The sequence below is a fragment of the Mercenaria mercenaria genome, chromosome 4 (assembly GCF_021730395.1).
Source record: "Mercenaria mercenaria strain notata chromosome 4, MADL_Memer_1, whole genome shotgun sequence".
Lineage (NCBI taxonomy): Eukaryota > Metazoa > Mollusca > Bivalvia > Venerida > Veneridae > Mercenaria > Mercenaria mercenaria.
In genome coordinates, this window is record NC_069364.1 from 54,158,997 (window position 1) to 54,173,707 (window position 14,711).

The 14,711-nt window shown below is 34.5% G+C and overlaps 2 protein-coding genes across 6 annotated transcripts in view; both read right to left on the reverse strand.

The window, feature by feature from the left end:
• The window catches only part of LOC128556374 (uncharacterized), a 130,905-nt gene that overhangs the window by 79,881 nt on the left and 36,313 nt on the right, over positions 1-14,711 (reverse strand). The gene's annotated exons all lie outside the window — the stretch shown is intronic.
• LOC123551743 (uncharacterized) overlaps positions 1-14,711 on the reverse strand; it is a 133,599-nt gene that overhangs the window by 18,721 nt on the left and 100,167 nt on the right. For 2 of the 5 annotated variants that reach the window (XM_053541276.1, XM_053541275.1), the window contains exons 1-3: positions 11,933-12,367; positions 842-990; positions 535-673 (exon numbers count right to left, since the gene is read on the reverse strand). In XM_053541276.1, the coding sequence (XP_053397251.1) occupies positions 535-673; positions 842-990; positions 11,933-11,993 (349 nt within the window). In that variant the 5' untranslated portion in view covers positions 11,994-12,367. Of the gene's footprint in view, positions 1-513; positions 674-841; positions 991-11,932; positions 12,372-14,711 lie in introns of those variants that run through there. The other 3 variants (XM_053541277.1, XM_053541273.1, XM_053541274.1) reach the window with 3 other exon arrangements.

Sequence of the window (14,711 nt, forward strand, 5' to 3'; positions counted from 1 at the left end):
TAAATGATAAAATCGTTTACAGATTCAATCGCGTGCGCACTGTAAATGGCATTCTTGTATAGCATTGATACGGTCGCTTACGCATAACCTGTAAGTTATTACGCGCAAGTGTGTCGACTCTTTGGCTTGAGCATTGGACTTGTACCCGAAGGATACGGGTTGGAATCCCGCTAAAGGCACTGGGTATTTTTCGTCATCAAAGTTTTCGAGAAAACAACAGAAATATGACTAGTCTGGTAATCCTTATACACCTCTTAAGTGGTCTGTAAGGTGTTTGTAGACCTTATCGGAACAAAGAAGTCGGTAGGTAAGCCTTGATGTCAAGTCTTATCTTTACAAATGCTTTTTATTTGCTTTCTTTGCAGGTAGAAAACATACTTTTACTATGCAAATACTGGCATACGACATAATTAGATGTTTAAAACATTTGATATATGAAATTACCTCAAATTTCGATATTCATTTTAGATTTAGAAAGTGTGTTCTACTGGATAATTAATACTCTCAGATTACCTATAGAGTTTTCTAGCATACCTCCAATGTCATAGATAGATATTCGCCATGACCCTCCACAATATTCATCTGCATTGCCTGGACATATCATATCGCATTCCGAATCAGGTGTTTTCTCAAAATCCTTTAGTTTATTGCCACAGAAACATTGCATTGCATACTGAAAAAGACATGCACAACAACAATTGATATTACACGGTCTTTATCGTTTAGATTCAACAAGAACTCAAAAGCCTGCAGACCCTAAAATTATCTCAAGAGTGCTTTTTTTTCAAAGAAGTTAGTAGTTAATACTAAACGAGAAATTAGTAAGCCATGTAGCAGTTACCTCGGTACCAGCGTATCGGTATTGAGACACCGTACACCTGTATTTACAGTTGTTGCCAGTATTAGTTTGTGAATCTGTAAGTTTCACTTCTAGGATTCTGTCTTTTTTATCTACGTAGCAACCTTTATAGCCGTCGGGATAATATGCCGCTAAAACAAAATGAAAGAATAAAAGCTAGTTATACACACATAATCGAACTCTCGACTCGAACAACATTTGGTTAGTCTTAAATATGTAAGCAATAGTCATTGTTCGAGGGATATGTCCGATCGTGTTTATAGACCTCCGAGGAACTGCTGAACCGAGCGAGCGTAGCGAGCGACGTTTTCAAATCTCCTCACTTGTCTATAAATACCATGCAGATCTATTCCGAGAATTATAACTGGCATGCCTACAGGCTCCTTTGTTTTACGTAGTCCATGTTTGTTTCGGATTTGTGAAACGTTTGTAACATGAAAAAGTAAGTAACGCAGCATGCCTCCAGGCTTTATTATGAACATAAGAATATGAATTTTTGTTTCTAAAATATTTTAAAAATTCCAAATCAAGAAAAAAAGATGACAGCGTCGGGAATCGAACCCCGGACCGCCGCGGCAATAAAGACATTTCCCCGTCGTCGTAACCAATAGCGCTATGGCTGAAGTAGTGAATAATGACTTCGAAATATAGATATTTATAATCGAGACTGTTTACCTGGAGTAAAAGCGTGACAAACGCTTTTCGATTTTCATCGTAAAAAGTAGTAAAAACAGCACATTCTCATGTGTTTTCGTAAAATAAAGTTTGTCAGTAATGAAGTTTTTTTAAAGTCTTCTTAAGAAATATAGCATTTATTTCCAGGTATCTGAAAAGATGTATTTTTTTTTGTCGAACGATCTCGAGGTATGACGCTTTAAGAGACGGAACAGGACCATGTGTACTACAACTTATCGGATACTATCAATAAAACAAAATGTGCTCAACTTGCTGCACATCTGTAATAAATTTATCAGCAGTTAGGACATTACATTTGTATTGCATGAAAAGCCCATGCACTTCTGGCAAATATTGAAAAGATTAAAGTGTCTTTCTGAGGTCAGCAATGTGTGTCTAGTCAGTTGGTCAAAATTTGACGCAAATGTCATTTTATCAGGTTCTGGTTATATTTGAAGATACTGTAAGTTTATTTACTTCTTTAATTTGATACTTTAATATACATTGCCGTATAGATGTATTAATATAGATTTATCATACACTGTTAAAATAAATACATGTCATTCTTATCACGTAAGCCAGTTAATGGCGCGTGCCCGTGACGTAACACACAAATCACGTATTTGGGTTCTCTTATATACTTTTGGAAAAAATCTTAATAAGCTCGGCATTTCTCCCAGGTTAATATCATCTCGATCGGGATGAATGATATACACCGTTCAGTGTAACGGGAGTTACATAAGAACAATAGAAGAACACTAAAGTTTTGATACCTTTGTATTAAAAAAGTACTCATGCTCATACCATCATGACAGCTTTGTAAGATACATGTATAAAAGTTCAGCGTTTTTAACAAAAGGAAAACAGATAAATTTTACACAGGCTTGTTTGTATTCATGATTTGTAACTAAGCTAAATCAAAAATATAAACTATATGAAAACTAAATGTTAGCACTTTTCTAAAGATACTGAAACATTTGCGTTCGTTCTGTTGTTCTTGTATTTCTCCGATCTAGGCAAAGTAACTCGATCGAGATAATACCTCGATCAGGCGCGCACAAAGACGAAACAACGATATTTGTTTTATAAAATTGCAAGTATACCAACGCGACATAACGAACTTTTCTAAATCAGACACAATCAGGATCGGGAAATTTCAATTTGATTGTGATAACAGACGCCTAAGACGTAATAAAAGAACAATGTTTTTTAAAAGCTTTTGTTCTTTTATTTTCATTTTAGTTATAAATATATAGAAATATATATAGAAATATACTGAACAGCAAAAGAAACTATCCTCGGGGTATATACTCTATTTATTAACACTGTAATAATAAAATCACAATATTTCATAAAACAAATTAAAAAGCAATTCATTCAGATTAATTCCTCCAAATTTCATTAGAATTGATCACGTGTTAACGTCACTGTGACAATTTAAAGGTAACAACAGTCAAACACAAAAATCACAAAATTTCACTCTCTAGTTTTCTATGTAACACATTTCAAGTGTCTGTCTGTACGCTGTTCTCTAATATGGGCTATGTCCACCATTTGCTCTGATGAGTGATTGGATACGTCGACGCATGGAATTTACGTAACGTTGTATAGTCTGTGCGGGAATATTTGCCCATTCCTGGGGCACCGCTTGCTGCAACGCTGAAATCGTTTGAGGATGATGGTTGCGTCTAACTCTACGTTTCAGTTCATCCCAGATATGTTCAATTGGCGACATATCAGGAGAACATGAAGGCCAATCCATTACGTTAACGTTCTGTCCTTGTAGGTACTGACGTGTTAGACGCGCAGTATGTGGTCTTGCATTGTCTTGTTGAAAGGTAAGGCCTGTCCACTTACGGTTGATGAAAGGAATCAGCGCCGGTGCTAGTACATCGTCCCTGTAACGCTGTGCCGTCAAATTGCCGTTGATGGTGACATGTAGCGTTTTTTGACCACCAAAATCGCCGCCCCAAACCATCACGCTTACTCCACCAAAACGGTCCGTCTCTTCACCACAAGCGTCAGCAAAGCGTTCTCCTATTCTTCGGAACACTCTGGTTCTCCCATCAGCCTGACGCAACCGGATACGTGTCTCGTCGCTGAATATCACCATATTCCAGTCGACACGCCTCCAACGTGGATGACGTTGGGCCCATGTCAGACGTGCTCTTCGATGTCTCTGCGTTAACACTGGGCCACGGTACGGTCGTCTCGGACGGATACCAAACATACGAAGCCTCCTGCGTATGGTGTCTGCGCTAACCTTCCTGCCTGGCAGTGTTGCAGCCGTGACGGTGGCTGGTTGGAATCGGTTTCTCAGTGACGTCACCCTAATGAAATTGTCGTCAGCCAGCGTCGTCACACGTGGGCGACCTGAGCGTGGTCTATCAGAGGTACTGCCAGTCTGTCGGAAGTGTCTACGTAATGAATTTATTGTAGCTTTAGTACAACCAAACAATCTGGCTATATCTTCTGCGCGTCTGTTGCATTGCATCATCGCAATTGCGCGTTTGCGCAGGATTTAATTCAGTCGTGCCATGTAACCAAAAATATTTCTTTAATTTTATGCTGTTTTTTTTTTTATTCATTCAATCATCAGTGTTTCCAATGACAATAAAATTTTACAAAGAAAATCGTTAATTACACGCGCACGTGAATTTCGTGCAAAAAGACTATTGTGGGACTACTGACTTCACGGTTGATCGATTTTTAAAATTTAACACGTGAAGTTCTTTAAGTGTAATATGGTATGAAGAAAACGCACCTAATTTATAAATATAAGTTTTTTATTGAAAGATACCCTAGTTATACATCTGGATAGTTTCTTTTGCTGTCAGTATATATAAAATTGAAAAGCGCCTTTCACTTGTAAAATATCAAATTTCAAGCAGATGCAACATTATAAAAGTGTGTCAGCCACCTTTGAAATAGGTCCCAATTATTGAAAGCTTCCCAGAAAATAGTTTCCCACAGGAAGACAGTCCCAACATAGCTGTACTCATTTCTGTTAAAACTAATCAACTCGATCAGGGTCATAGCAATGGCCAGGGCACTGGTTGAAAAGATAGGAATAAGCAGAACATAAATTTATATACAGCTTTTTATTTGCAAAAGTCATAATGTATAGTTTATATTAGTCTGGCTACCGACTAGATAATCTTTTTTTCTTTAGAAAAAAAAAATTCTGTAAAAAAATCTGACTTCATCAGTCCTGGCTCTGATTATCTATATGTTTTGAGAAGACAAGGGACAAAAGTATACAAACTTTGAATAGCCTCAGGAGTTATCTCCTTTGAACAAAACATACGGTCTGAACACAGACTAAGTTTATAGGAGCCTTGCCTTAATATGAATGTGCTTCCTTTCTTCTATTTTATCTTAGCTAGCTATAGATGAAAGTCTATCTTGGACATACTACAAGACGTATGTTTTTGTCAAACACAAGTGCAACTACTCGTATATTCAGCTGATATAAAATATTGAGCACAGTACTACTAATCAAAGAAGTATAAATTACACAGGATGGCAACTGGCTGTAGTCTCGCGTGATCGCGGCAGAGCGTGAATCGGCGTTATCTTTGTAAAAACAAACATCGGCGAGCATGGAGTTACAATTTGTACCTTTAAAACTACATTTAAAATACATGTTAGCTTTTAAAACAACATAAGTTTAATGTGAAATAGTCTTAAGACACAAAGTAAACGTTTCTTGCCATCATAAGAAGCGTAGACATAGGGTGATGATTAATTTACCGATGAATAATTGCTTTCGCATACAAAATGGCGTGTGGAGAAAGCGTTACTTCCGGTAAACGAGATCTCATTCAGTTATCACGGGATGTTGGCGAGATTTGCTCTATATGCCTTTCAAGTTGCCGATCTATTTATTTTTATAGCTCTTTGTACTAATTAAGAGGTTTTTTGTTCGAGGCTTTCGTTCTCCGAGTCATAGCAACGATTTGAATAAACATAATTTAGTTTAAAGTCGTTCTCGTCATCCACCTCTGATTCACGTAAAGAAGATTATATTACTTGTGAATGTAAAATAAATACTAGTAAAGCATCCAGAAAACTGACTGTTGTACCCAAATGAAAGACTGCCGGATAAACGACATAAGACCGACAAAACTTTGTACAGCGCAAATATATGTAATATTTTTCAGTTTCTCCCACCCATTTCCACTTCTTACCACTTTTTTTTAAAAAAAAAGGTTTAATATGTAGGTTATTTCAAACATGTTTGGAGACGTTATTAAATGTATTACGAATAGCTATTTTCTAAAATACAAGTTTGTCATTTATATTCTATGTTAATTGTACGAAAAATCGTCACGAATGTTATTCATAATTAACTCGGAAGAAATGTGTAGTGTTTGTGTTATTTTTTTTTTTTGCAACTTTATCATTGTCACTATTTTTTCTGTTAAATAGAATGTCCTGTTTCATGAAGCATTCTTATCTTAGACAATGATTTTCCTGAGCATGCTTGTTTTAATTTTCAGACAAATATCAAGACCTGTTTAAATTTGAATGTTAAATTTTTTCGAAATATGTAAAACTGATTGAAAATGTTTACTTAAAAAGGACTTTTTTAAATAAGCGATAATTTTATTTATCTAGTCACTCAAGTGCGCACATTACTGATATGTACGGACTTCTGGTGTTTCTATTGCATTTAAAACAATAGAAGTAGGAAAGGTCTAGTAATTATTTTAGACCTAATCAGAGGTCTATAATGTATTTATAGACGTTATCGAAACAAAGAAGCCGGTAGGTAACGACGATTAATGAGACTGGTCTCCAGATCGTATGACAATAAAAAAAAACAGAAAAAAATTAGGTATCAGGGAATAAATGCTATATTTTTATAAAAAGCTTTGAAACTTAATCATTATTCAACTTTATAACATAAGACACTGTATTAAATCAATTGCGCACATCATATAAAACAGGCTTCATCATTTATACTGTTTTGTTTAACACTTTATGAAGCTTCGTGAAGAAATTTTTAGGTTAAAGAAAACATAAGGCCTGTACCAATTCGAAGAGTCAATTTTTGACATGTCGTTCTTTTTTTTATTTTATTTTATTTTTTTTTTTTTCGCAAAATCTAGAGTAATTCTAGTTAGTTAATGTTTGGATTATGAACAAAGGAAACAGCCACTTCGTATTTTCAAAATCTGATATTAGAATTGCCTATTAAAATCTAAGTTTTAAATTCATGACTTTTTTCAAGTGACTATTCAGTATGGAATTTAATCTTAAAGTACCATTAAAACTATTGTTTTGTGAAAATGGGGCCTTGGAAGCATCAAAGGTCAAAATCCTGATCATATTCTTAAAATGTTTTATGGCAAGTACATGCATATATTTATTATATTTTTGACTTAGCCAACTCCAGTGGCACCATTTGAGCAATTCTGTGTGGCCATTGGATACAACTAGCTTAGTAGTCGAAACTAGCCTTTTCTCTTTATTGACAAAGCCTTTTTAGTGGAGTACCTTTTCGAACACATGCATATATGGTATGTGTAGATATTCGGCTTCAGAGAACTTGGACAATGATTTAAACTAATGAAAACTCAAGGTCTATACAGGTTTGAAAATATCATGTATAGCACATAAGGTGACCGGGTAAACTGAATGATTTCAGAAATTTGTAGGGTTAGAAATGGTTACGAATATACACGTATAATACCACGTGCGACATATTTTACCGCGGTGCTTTAAAATGTCACGCATCGGACATTCACAATTGTGTGTCGTACAATCGCGAGTGCAATAATTAGGTAGCAGGGTACACTTTCGAATTTTGGCCCCCGTCAATATTTGTTATAAAGAGAACATCGTGATTTTGGATGTCTGTAAATTAAGGTGAGAGATAATGATTACTAATTCTTTAGAAAATTTATACAGCCGATACATGTAAAATTCTGATGTCAGTTGGAAAACTAACTGCTGGTAGCTTTGTATGATCAATGAGACACCATTTCGCGGAAAATTTCAATTCACGGAAGGGTTCTGTGCTTGTTGATTGATACTCAGGAACATTTTCGTTATTTTCCGAAAAAAACGAGCTGGATGGGCCCCCATTCCGTTTATATCCTGACGTTCAGTAAGGACTATTAAATTAAGAAATGCAATAAAATTGGACAGTGTTCTTGCAGCGGGATCATTGTAGACTGTTCAAAAGGTGCAAAATTGATGATTTTGGCACGCTATTTTTCATGGATGTTGTAAACCTTTCGCTTTGATAACTTTCTTTATTCTTGTATGAGAATCCTGATCTTGCCATTAATTAAAAGCACAAAACATGCACGCAATTTATAAAATAGCCACCCAAATTTTGCTCATAGGGGAAGTGCAATATTGCGACTCGCTACATGTAAGACCGTCCGTGCCCAAAATTTTCGCATCTAAGTGTACCTTGCTACCTTAAGGAAAATCTTCCAAAATTAAATTTTGAAAGAACTCTTAAATTTGTGCGGTTTCAAATAGTTTAGAACCTCTTCTTCGATATTCTAAACTTTCTGGGCACTTAAAACGCTACCTGACGGCACAGCAGCTCAAAAATGTTACGGTGAGGACACATAAAAGCATAAAAGTAAATATACACGCATACGATTCTTTTGGATTCTAGCTCCAGTAACAAGGTTCTGGTACAGTAAAAACATCATTTTTACCGTTATTAACCCACACAGCGCATATTTGGCCCACCAGCTATGCAGTTCGTCAATCAGGGGGATGGTCGGACGGTGGGGACCCCATGAAATAAGAAAATAAGGGGTGGAGACATTTTATTTTCGCAAAATGGTGCAGAATTGCCCTTATATCATTCCTAATGACAAAATACGTTAAATCATGTCAGAAAATGGTACGAACGGATGTATTGTACGTTCTTTGTCTCGTAGCGACGATTTGTAAATTTTGGTTAAATTTGTGCATTAGGGGAGGGCAAGTTTAGAGTCTCTCATACAGACTTCTTTTCATGCTATTGAAAACATTTTTATTTTGTTGAATTGGCGAAAGACATATAAAAGTTCAGAACAAGTAAAACCCTCTTTTGTTCATTAACTGAAAAATCTTAAGGTAGCAGGGTACACTTTCGAATTTTGGCCCCCGTCAATATTTGTTATAAAGAGAACATCGTGATTTTGGATGTCTGTAAATTAAGGTGAGAGATAATGTTTATTAATTCTTTAGAAAATTTATACAGCCGATACATGTAAAATTCTGATGTCAGTTGGAAAACTAACTGCTGGTAGCTTTGTATGATCAATGAGACACCATTTCGCGGAAAATTTCAATTCACGGAAGGGTTCTGTGCTTGTTGATTGATACTCAGGAACATTTTCGTTATTTTCCGAAAAAAAACGAGCTGGATGGGCCCCCATTCCGTTTATGTCCTGACGTTCAGTAAGGACTATTAAATTAAGAAATGCAATAAAATTGGACAGTGTTCTTGCAGCGGGATCATTGTAGACTGTTCAAAAGGTGCAAAATTGATGATTTTGGCACGCTATTTTTCATGGATGATGTAAACCTTTCGCTTTGATAACTTTCTTTATTCTTGTATGAGAATCCTGATCTTGCCATTAATTAAAAGCACAAAACATGCACGCAATTTATAAAATAGCCACCCAAATTTTGCTCATAGGGGAAGTGCAATATTGCGACTCGCTACATGTAAGACCGTCCGTGCCCAAAATTTTCGCATCTAAGTGTACCTTGCTACCTTACGAAACTGTGTTTCCATATACACTATATACATTCTTTGTTATCTTGCCTCCTACAAGATTCTTGCATTTCTATTGGTCAATAGACGTCACGTGGAGACAGGATATATTCCATATCCTGCAAATACATTTCTGATATGAATTTTTATTAAAAACAAAATGGCTGCCGCATCGCTAGCGTAATTGAATCAAGTCATATTATAAGTTCCAGCTATAGATATCGTTTCCGAGATAGAAAATTGAGTGTTTTCTTGCCGTTATATTTTTTCCTATCTAAATCGAGAAGTTAGTGGAAATAGAAGAACAGTAAGTCTGCATGGGACGGCCGCGATCGCCAGTTTAGTTAAATCATCGTAAAGCAAAGGAATTAACACATTTATAAGACAACAGTTTGTTGTAGGATCATTTATTCTACCTGCAAGATAAAGGAATTAACAGGAAACGGGACGAAAGCCGAAATTTTAAGACATTTCTGACATCGTGTAATCTAATGATTTTTCGAAAGGATGGACCATAAAAGTTTTTCAAAACCAGTTCATGACCTGTATAAATGAGCATCTGTCGTTTGTGATTCAGTGAAAATACAGTTTATTTCGCATTTTATGACTGGTCTTAATCAACTATAATCAAAGCATGATGACCTAAGAAGATTGCAGAATTCCAGTCTGCAGTGTAACTGTAAGAAGCTTTTCTTTAATTATTAATACAAAAATTATGTTAGTTACAGCGATAAAGTAAAAGGTAGTCGTAAAGGTAAAATCGTTACACTGCTTGTTGGTGACAAGATACGGGATATACGCTGTCTCGAAAATCCATATCATGCTCGAGCTTCGCTCTCGCCTGATATGGATTTCCTCGACAGCGTATATCATATCCCGTATCTTGTCACCAACAAGCAGTGTAACTAATAATAACCAATTATTCAATTAAGTAATAGCTAGTAACATATGTTCTTGTAAATCCCTACGCATAGGTGTCGCCACTTTAACTATAAAAGAACAAGTTTGCAATATAGATCCTCTAGCTTCTTGTTTATAGATACGGTTGTCGAAAGATTTGAATAGATACATTAATTAAAAAACGAAATAAAAGGTAAAAGGGCATTATTTTTAAAAATGCGTCCATCCTGTTAAGAATGCTTGTAAGACAAAATACATCGGTTATTCATGTACAATAAAACAGATATTGGGATATTGATAAATCTTATAACTGTCTTTTCTCAGATATCTTAAATGGAAACATTATTACGGCATCAGAACCGGATGCCAAATATGCCACTGTTCAGTTATGCATAATTGACTCATATTCAGTTTGAGAAAATCTCTATAGTAATTCCGTAGTCCGTGGTTCGCAGTACGCGTCGAAGTAAGCTGAAAATATCTACTACTATTCATTGACAAATTACTTCAGTATTTACAATCTTCTTTACTTTATCTCAAAATGTGGAAGAAAACACATGTGTTAAGTAACTAGTCTGGCTTCATCTTCAAAATGCAAATTGTTACAAGCAAAATTATTGTCGGTATTGTTTTTTCGTCTTCTCAATGGAAGTCTGGCTCGACGAAAAGTGAGAGTTTTCACTTTGTACACTGGTCATTACTGAAAAACTAAAAGGTTTACTCAATCCTTTTAAATATTTTTTGCGTATTTGTTGAGCGTATCTATTTCATTTATAGCATCCGAAAAGGCACTGTAGATTTTAACTAGCAAAGATCTACGAAACAAATAATTTCTATGTGAAACTTAAGGTTAAAATTACAGTTAACCTTATCAAGAAGGAAGTAGCATCATGCTTAATTTTGTCATACGTGTTTATCATAACGAAAAATCATAAACAACCGCGTAAACAACTTTGACCCTATTATGGGACACCCCTTTAGTCCCCACAAAATTTTGCAAATTGAGCAATATTTAACCGTGTCCGTGATTTTGTTCATACCAACATCGTGTCTATTTTATTCAAATAGCAAATTATAACAATTATAGGAGCATTAAATATTGAGGACTGCGTTCTCGGTCAATATCATTTTTTACAGGTCCGTAAAAACACATATTGACCGAAGCATAAGTCAATAACTGTATAATATACCCTACAACGGACTGATATTTAAAGGATGTATTTGTTTATATTAAGAGGCAAGACGTATGAAAATAAATTGACTAAAGTCGGTTTCAACATTTTCGCAAATTTGAGCTTAATCTACCTCGACGGTTTCAGTTTGGATTGCCTTCACTACATAAGTTTGGTTTTAATCCCGGCTAACTCAATGGGGTTCAGAAATTCAAAACATACATTCATTAATTTAACACAAAAGTATTCACTCACGGGAATTCTTATAATTATACTGCGATAATTTTAAATACCTAGTTGAATATAGATGCCTTTGAATTTCTTTTTAATCAGTTTATTAAGAAATACAAAACTGTTTCCTGAATTTACTGCAGAAAGAAATTCCATCGTTGAGAGAAAATTAAACGTGTTTGTTAAATTAAAATGGTCAGAAATTCAAAATAACTAATAAATACACAGATATAAATATAAAATCATGTTTATATAGAATGAAACATATCATAAACACTTGTTCAACGGCAAGATAAATCTCTACAGTTTCATCATTCTAATGTTTTGTACAATTTAAATATTTGTAAAGATCGAACTTACCTAGTAATTCTTTGCAGATAAATAATAAAATCACAAATATCATACGCTCTAAATTTTCCATATCACAGTTTGTACAAGGAAGTGAAATTATAGCTATCGCATTGTCATATATTTCAATTGACTGCTTTACGGCGTTTTAAAACATTCTTTTATATGGTTGAACTAACTCGAAAAAAGGTAAAGTTTAAACATCTATAAATCGTGCTAGTTTTGGCCTAGTTTATTTTGTTCGGGTAGTCAGATATTAACGTACAACATAACGTATTTTTCACATTAACAGATTGTGTTTAATAAAGCCCGCGACAAGGCTGTAGACACAGATTTAAACAAAAAGGTTCGAATATGTCACTGATTTCTTTTTCTTTTATTTTGATTTTCAAATTATTTTAATTTACAGTATTTTTTTAGTTTTAATCGTAAAACAATTACATTAATTCTTGCATTAAAACAAACTTTTCACGGATCCGCCTATATTAACGGAGAAAACTCGTGTGCAAAACAGGGCAATTCACGTGCTATTAAAAACCCGATTTTTATTTTGAAATGCTTTCCCAGGGACGTATATGTATTTCTGCGCAGATTGACATCTGGTATCTGCGATTTGTTTCTTTCATAAAAACCTCTTCTTGTAGCATAAAAGATGCAATCTAATCCATACTATGTTTTGCTGTATCAGTTACAAAACACAAACACACTATCCCCGAAAAATGTGCGTACTCGCTCCACCCCTTGTTTACACTTTAGAAGTAGGAGTCGATTTATTTTTTGTTGATATAGTTACGTGAATGTATAAGAATTGTGTGTGACTTGTGCAATTGTTTGTTTTTAAGAATCATTTTAATGATTTTTGTACGTATCAGTCGGAATGTTTTTATCTAAAATGTAGAAGAATTCGGATAAAACAGTTGAAAGCTTTTCACTACGTTCGTAATCATCCGTACTCTAAATATGTTCGTACTCAAAATAATTCGAATGTAAAGTTATTACTTTTGGAATTGGGTTCCTGTTTACCAAATTTGTAAGTGATATTAAAAAATATTGGTACTTTTATGTTTGTGATATTGGTTAGAAACCTTTATTACATGATATAGTGGACGCAACTTGACCCCGATGGTTGACCTTTGTATTATAATACATAATGAGGCACAACTTATTATTGAAAAGGAGTGTACGTAAAACCTGAGCTGCATAAGAAAAAGGAAATATAAATTTGTGTAATTACAAGTTAGTGTATTGGAAAGTTTTAACTGATCAAATGTAAGTATATATACTTGATACTGAACTGTATAAAAACTAATTCCATATAAGTACACACGGCTGCCCTAAGCACCCTTGATTTCTACAAAGAAATAATCGATATGAATAATCAGCCTAAGGTCAACCATCGCGGTCAAGTTTCGACTACTATACTGGAAATGTTTTTGATTTCTGGGCCCTGGTTATGGACATTTAAAACATGTTTACCATTTCCAAGAACAACAAAATGGTAATTAAAAAATATACCGGAATCGAAAAGTCATCACATATGAAAACAATGTATTATGTCGGTCTCGGTCACAAACAATCCCGCGGGCTTCAGCAGACGTTAATACACAAAAGAACGTGCATTATCCCTACATAAATCTTTATGACTACTGTCTGTCCAAAATGTACTACAATAATAATTCTCAAGACTAAAGTTCGTATCGTGCCTTTTAATCATCTTCTTGTTCCAATTCCATTAGTCAGGTGATATTTGGCCGCGGAATATGGCTTGCAGCAATATCCGTAACGCATTTTTTTTTCGCTTGGCGTATTTTATCAGTCAGCGACATTGATTGACTGTAAATATCTCTTTGCTTCATGTAGATCAAATGATAGTTTATCTATTTCTGTAACGTTTGCCATTCATTGATCTACATGAAGCATAAGAATTTCAACATTTTTGTAACTTGTCAAAATCGAAACCGATCTATTTCTAATTTTCATATCAATAATAAATTTCCTCCGAGGTAAAGCAATGGTTATCATTATGTTTATTAATAACAGATATTTTTCCGTGTGGGTTCAAAACTAAGCGACGGAAGTTAATTTTCTTTAAATCTTTGTTACAAAAATATTTAGATTTATTCTATACTTTCTGATAAAATATTGTGAAATATTAATGAAATTTAATAATATATTCACTGTATTTGATTTTCACTGCAGGGAAACACATTTTCTATATTTTCACCGGCTTTTAAGAACTGTTTCAGTATTTTTGGGGCAGTTAAGGGGTTTATCCTTTGATGTGAAAAAAATAGGTATAGTGAAGCAAACTATTTCAAGTCAAAGCAAGGATTAGCAATGATCGCACATTTTAAACTGTATATGGCTCTAACTGGAAAGTTCATGTGCAATATAATGTAGTGCATCTTTATCCATGTAAATACGCATAACATCTATTTTGAAGGCTGTTTAGTCTGTTTTTAATACAAACATTTAAAGCATTATTGACCTTTAACCTTCCGCAAAGGGACAATACTCGGGAGATCGTTGGAAACGCCAGAAAATAAAAGCGCAACAAATAGTCGAAGTTATCGTGAATTGCGACTTGCAACTACACATTCATATCTAATATCTTCGTGGATGCTGAAGAGGTAAAGTTTTCCGCTTAATTCTAAAATAAGACTTAATTTCGGCTCTACAGAAAATGTATTGTTGATGTTGTTCTAAATATAATCAAAAGACGTTTTATATCATTTGTGTAGAACTCTATATAATACAGAGAACATTAATGAATAAGTTTTTAATTTCGTCT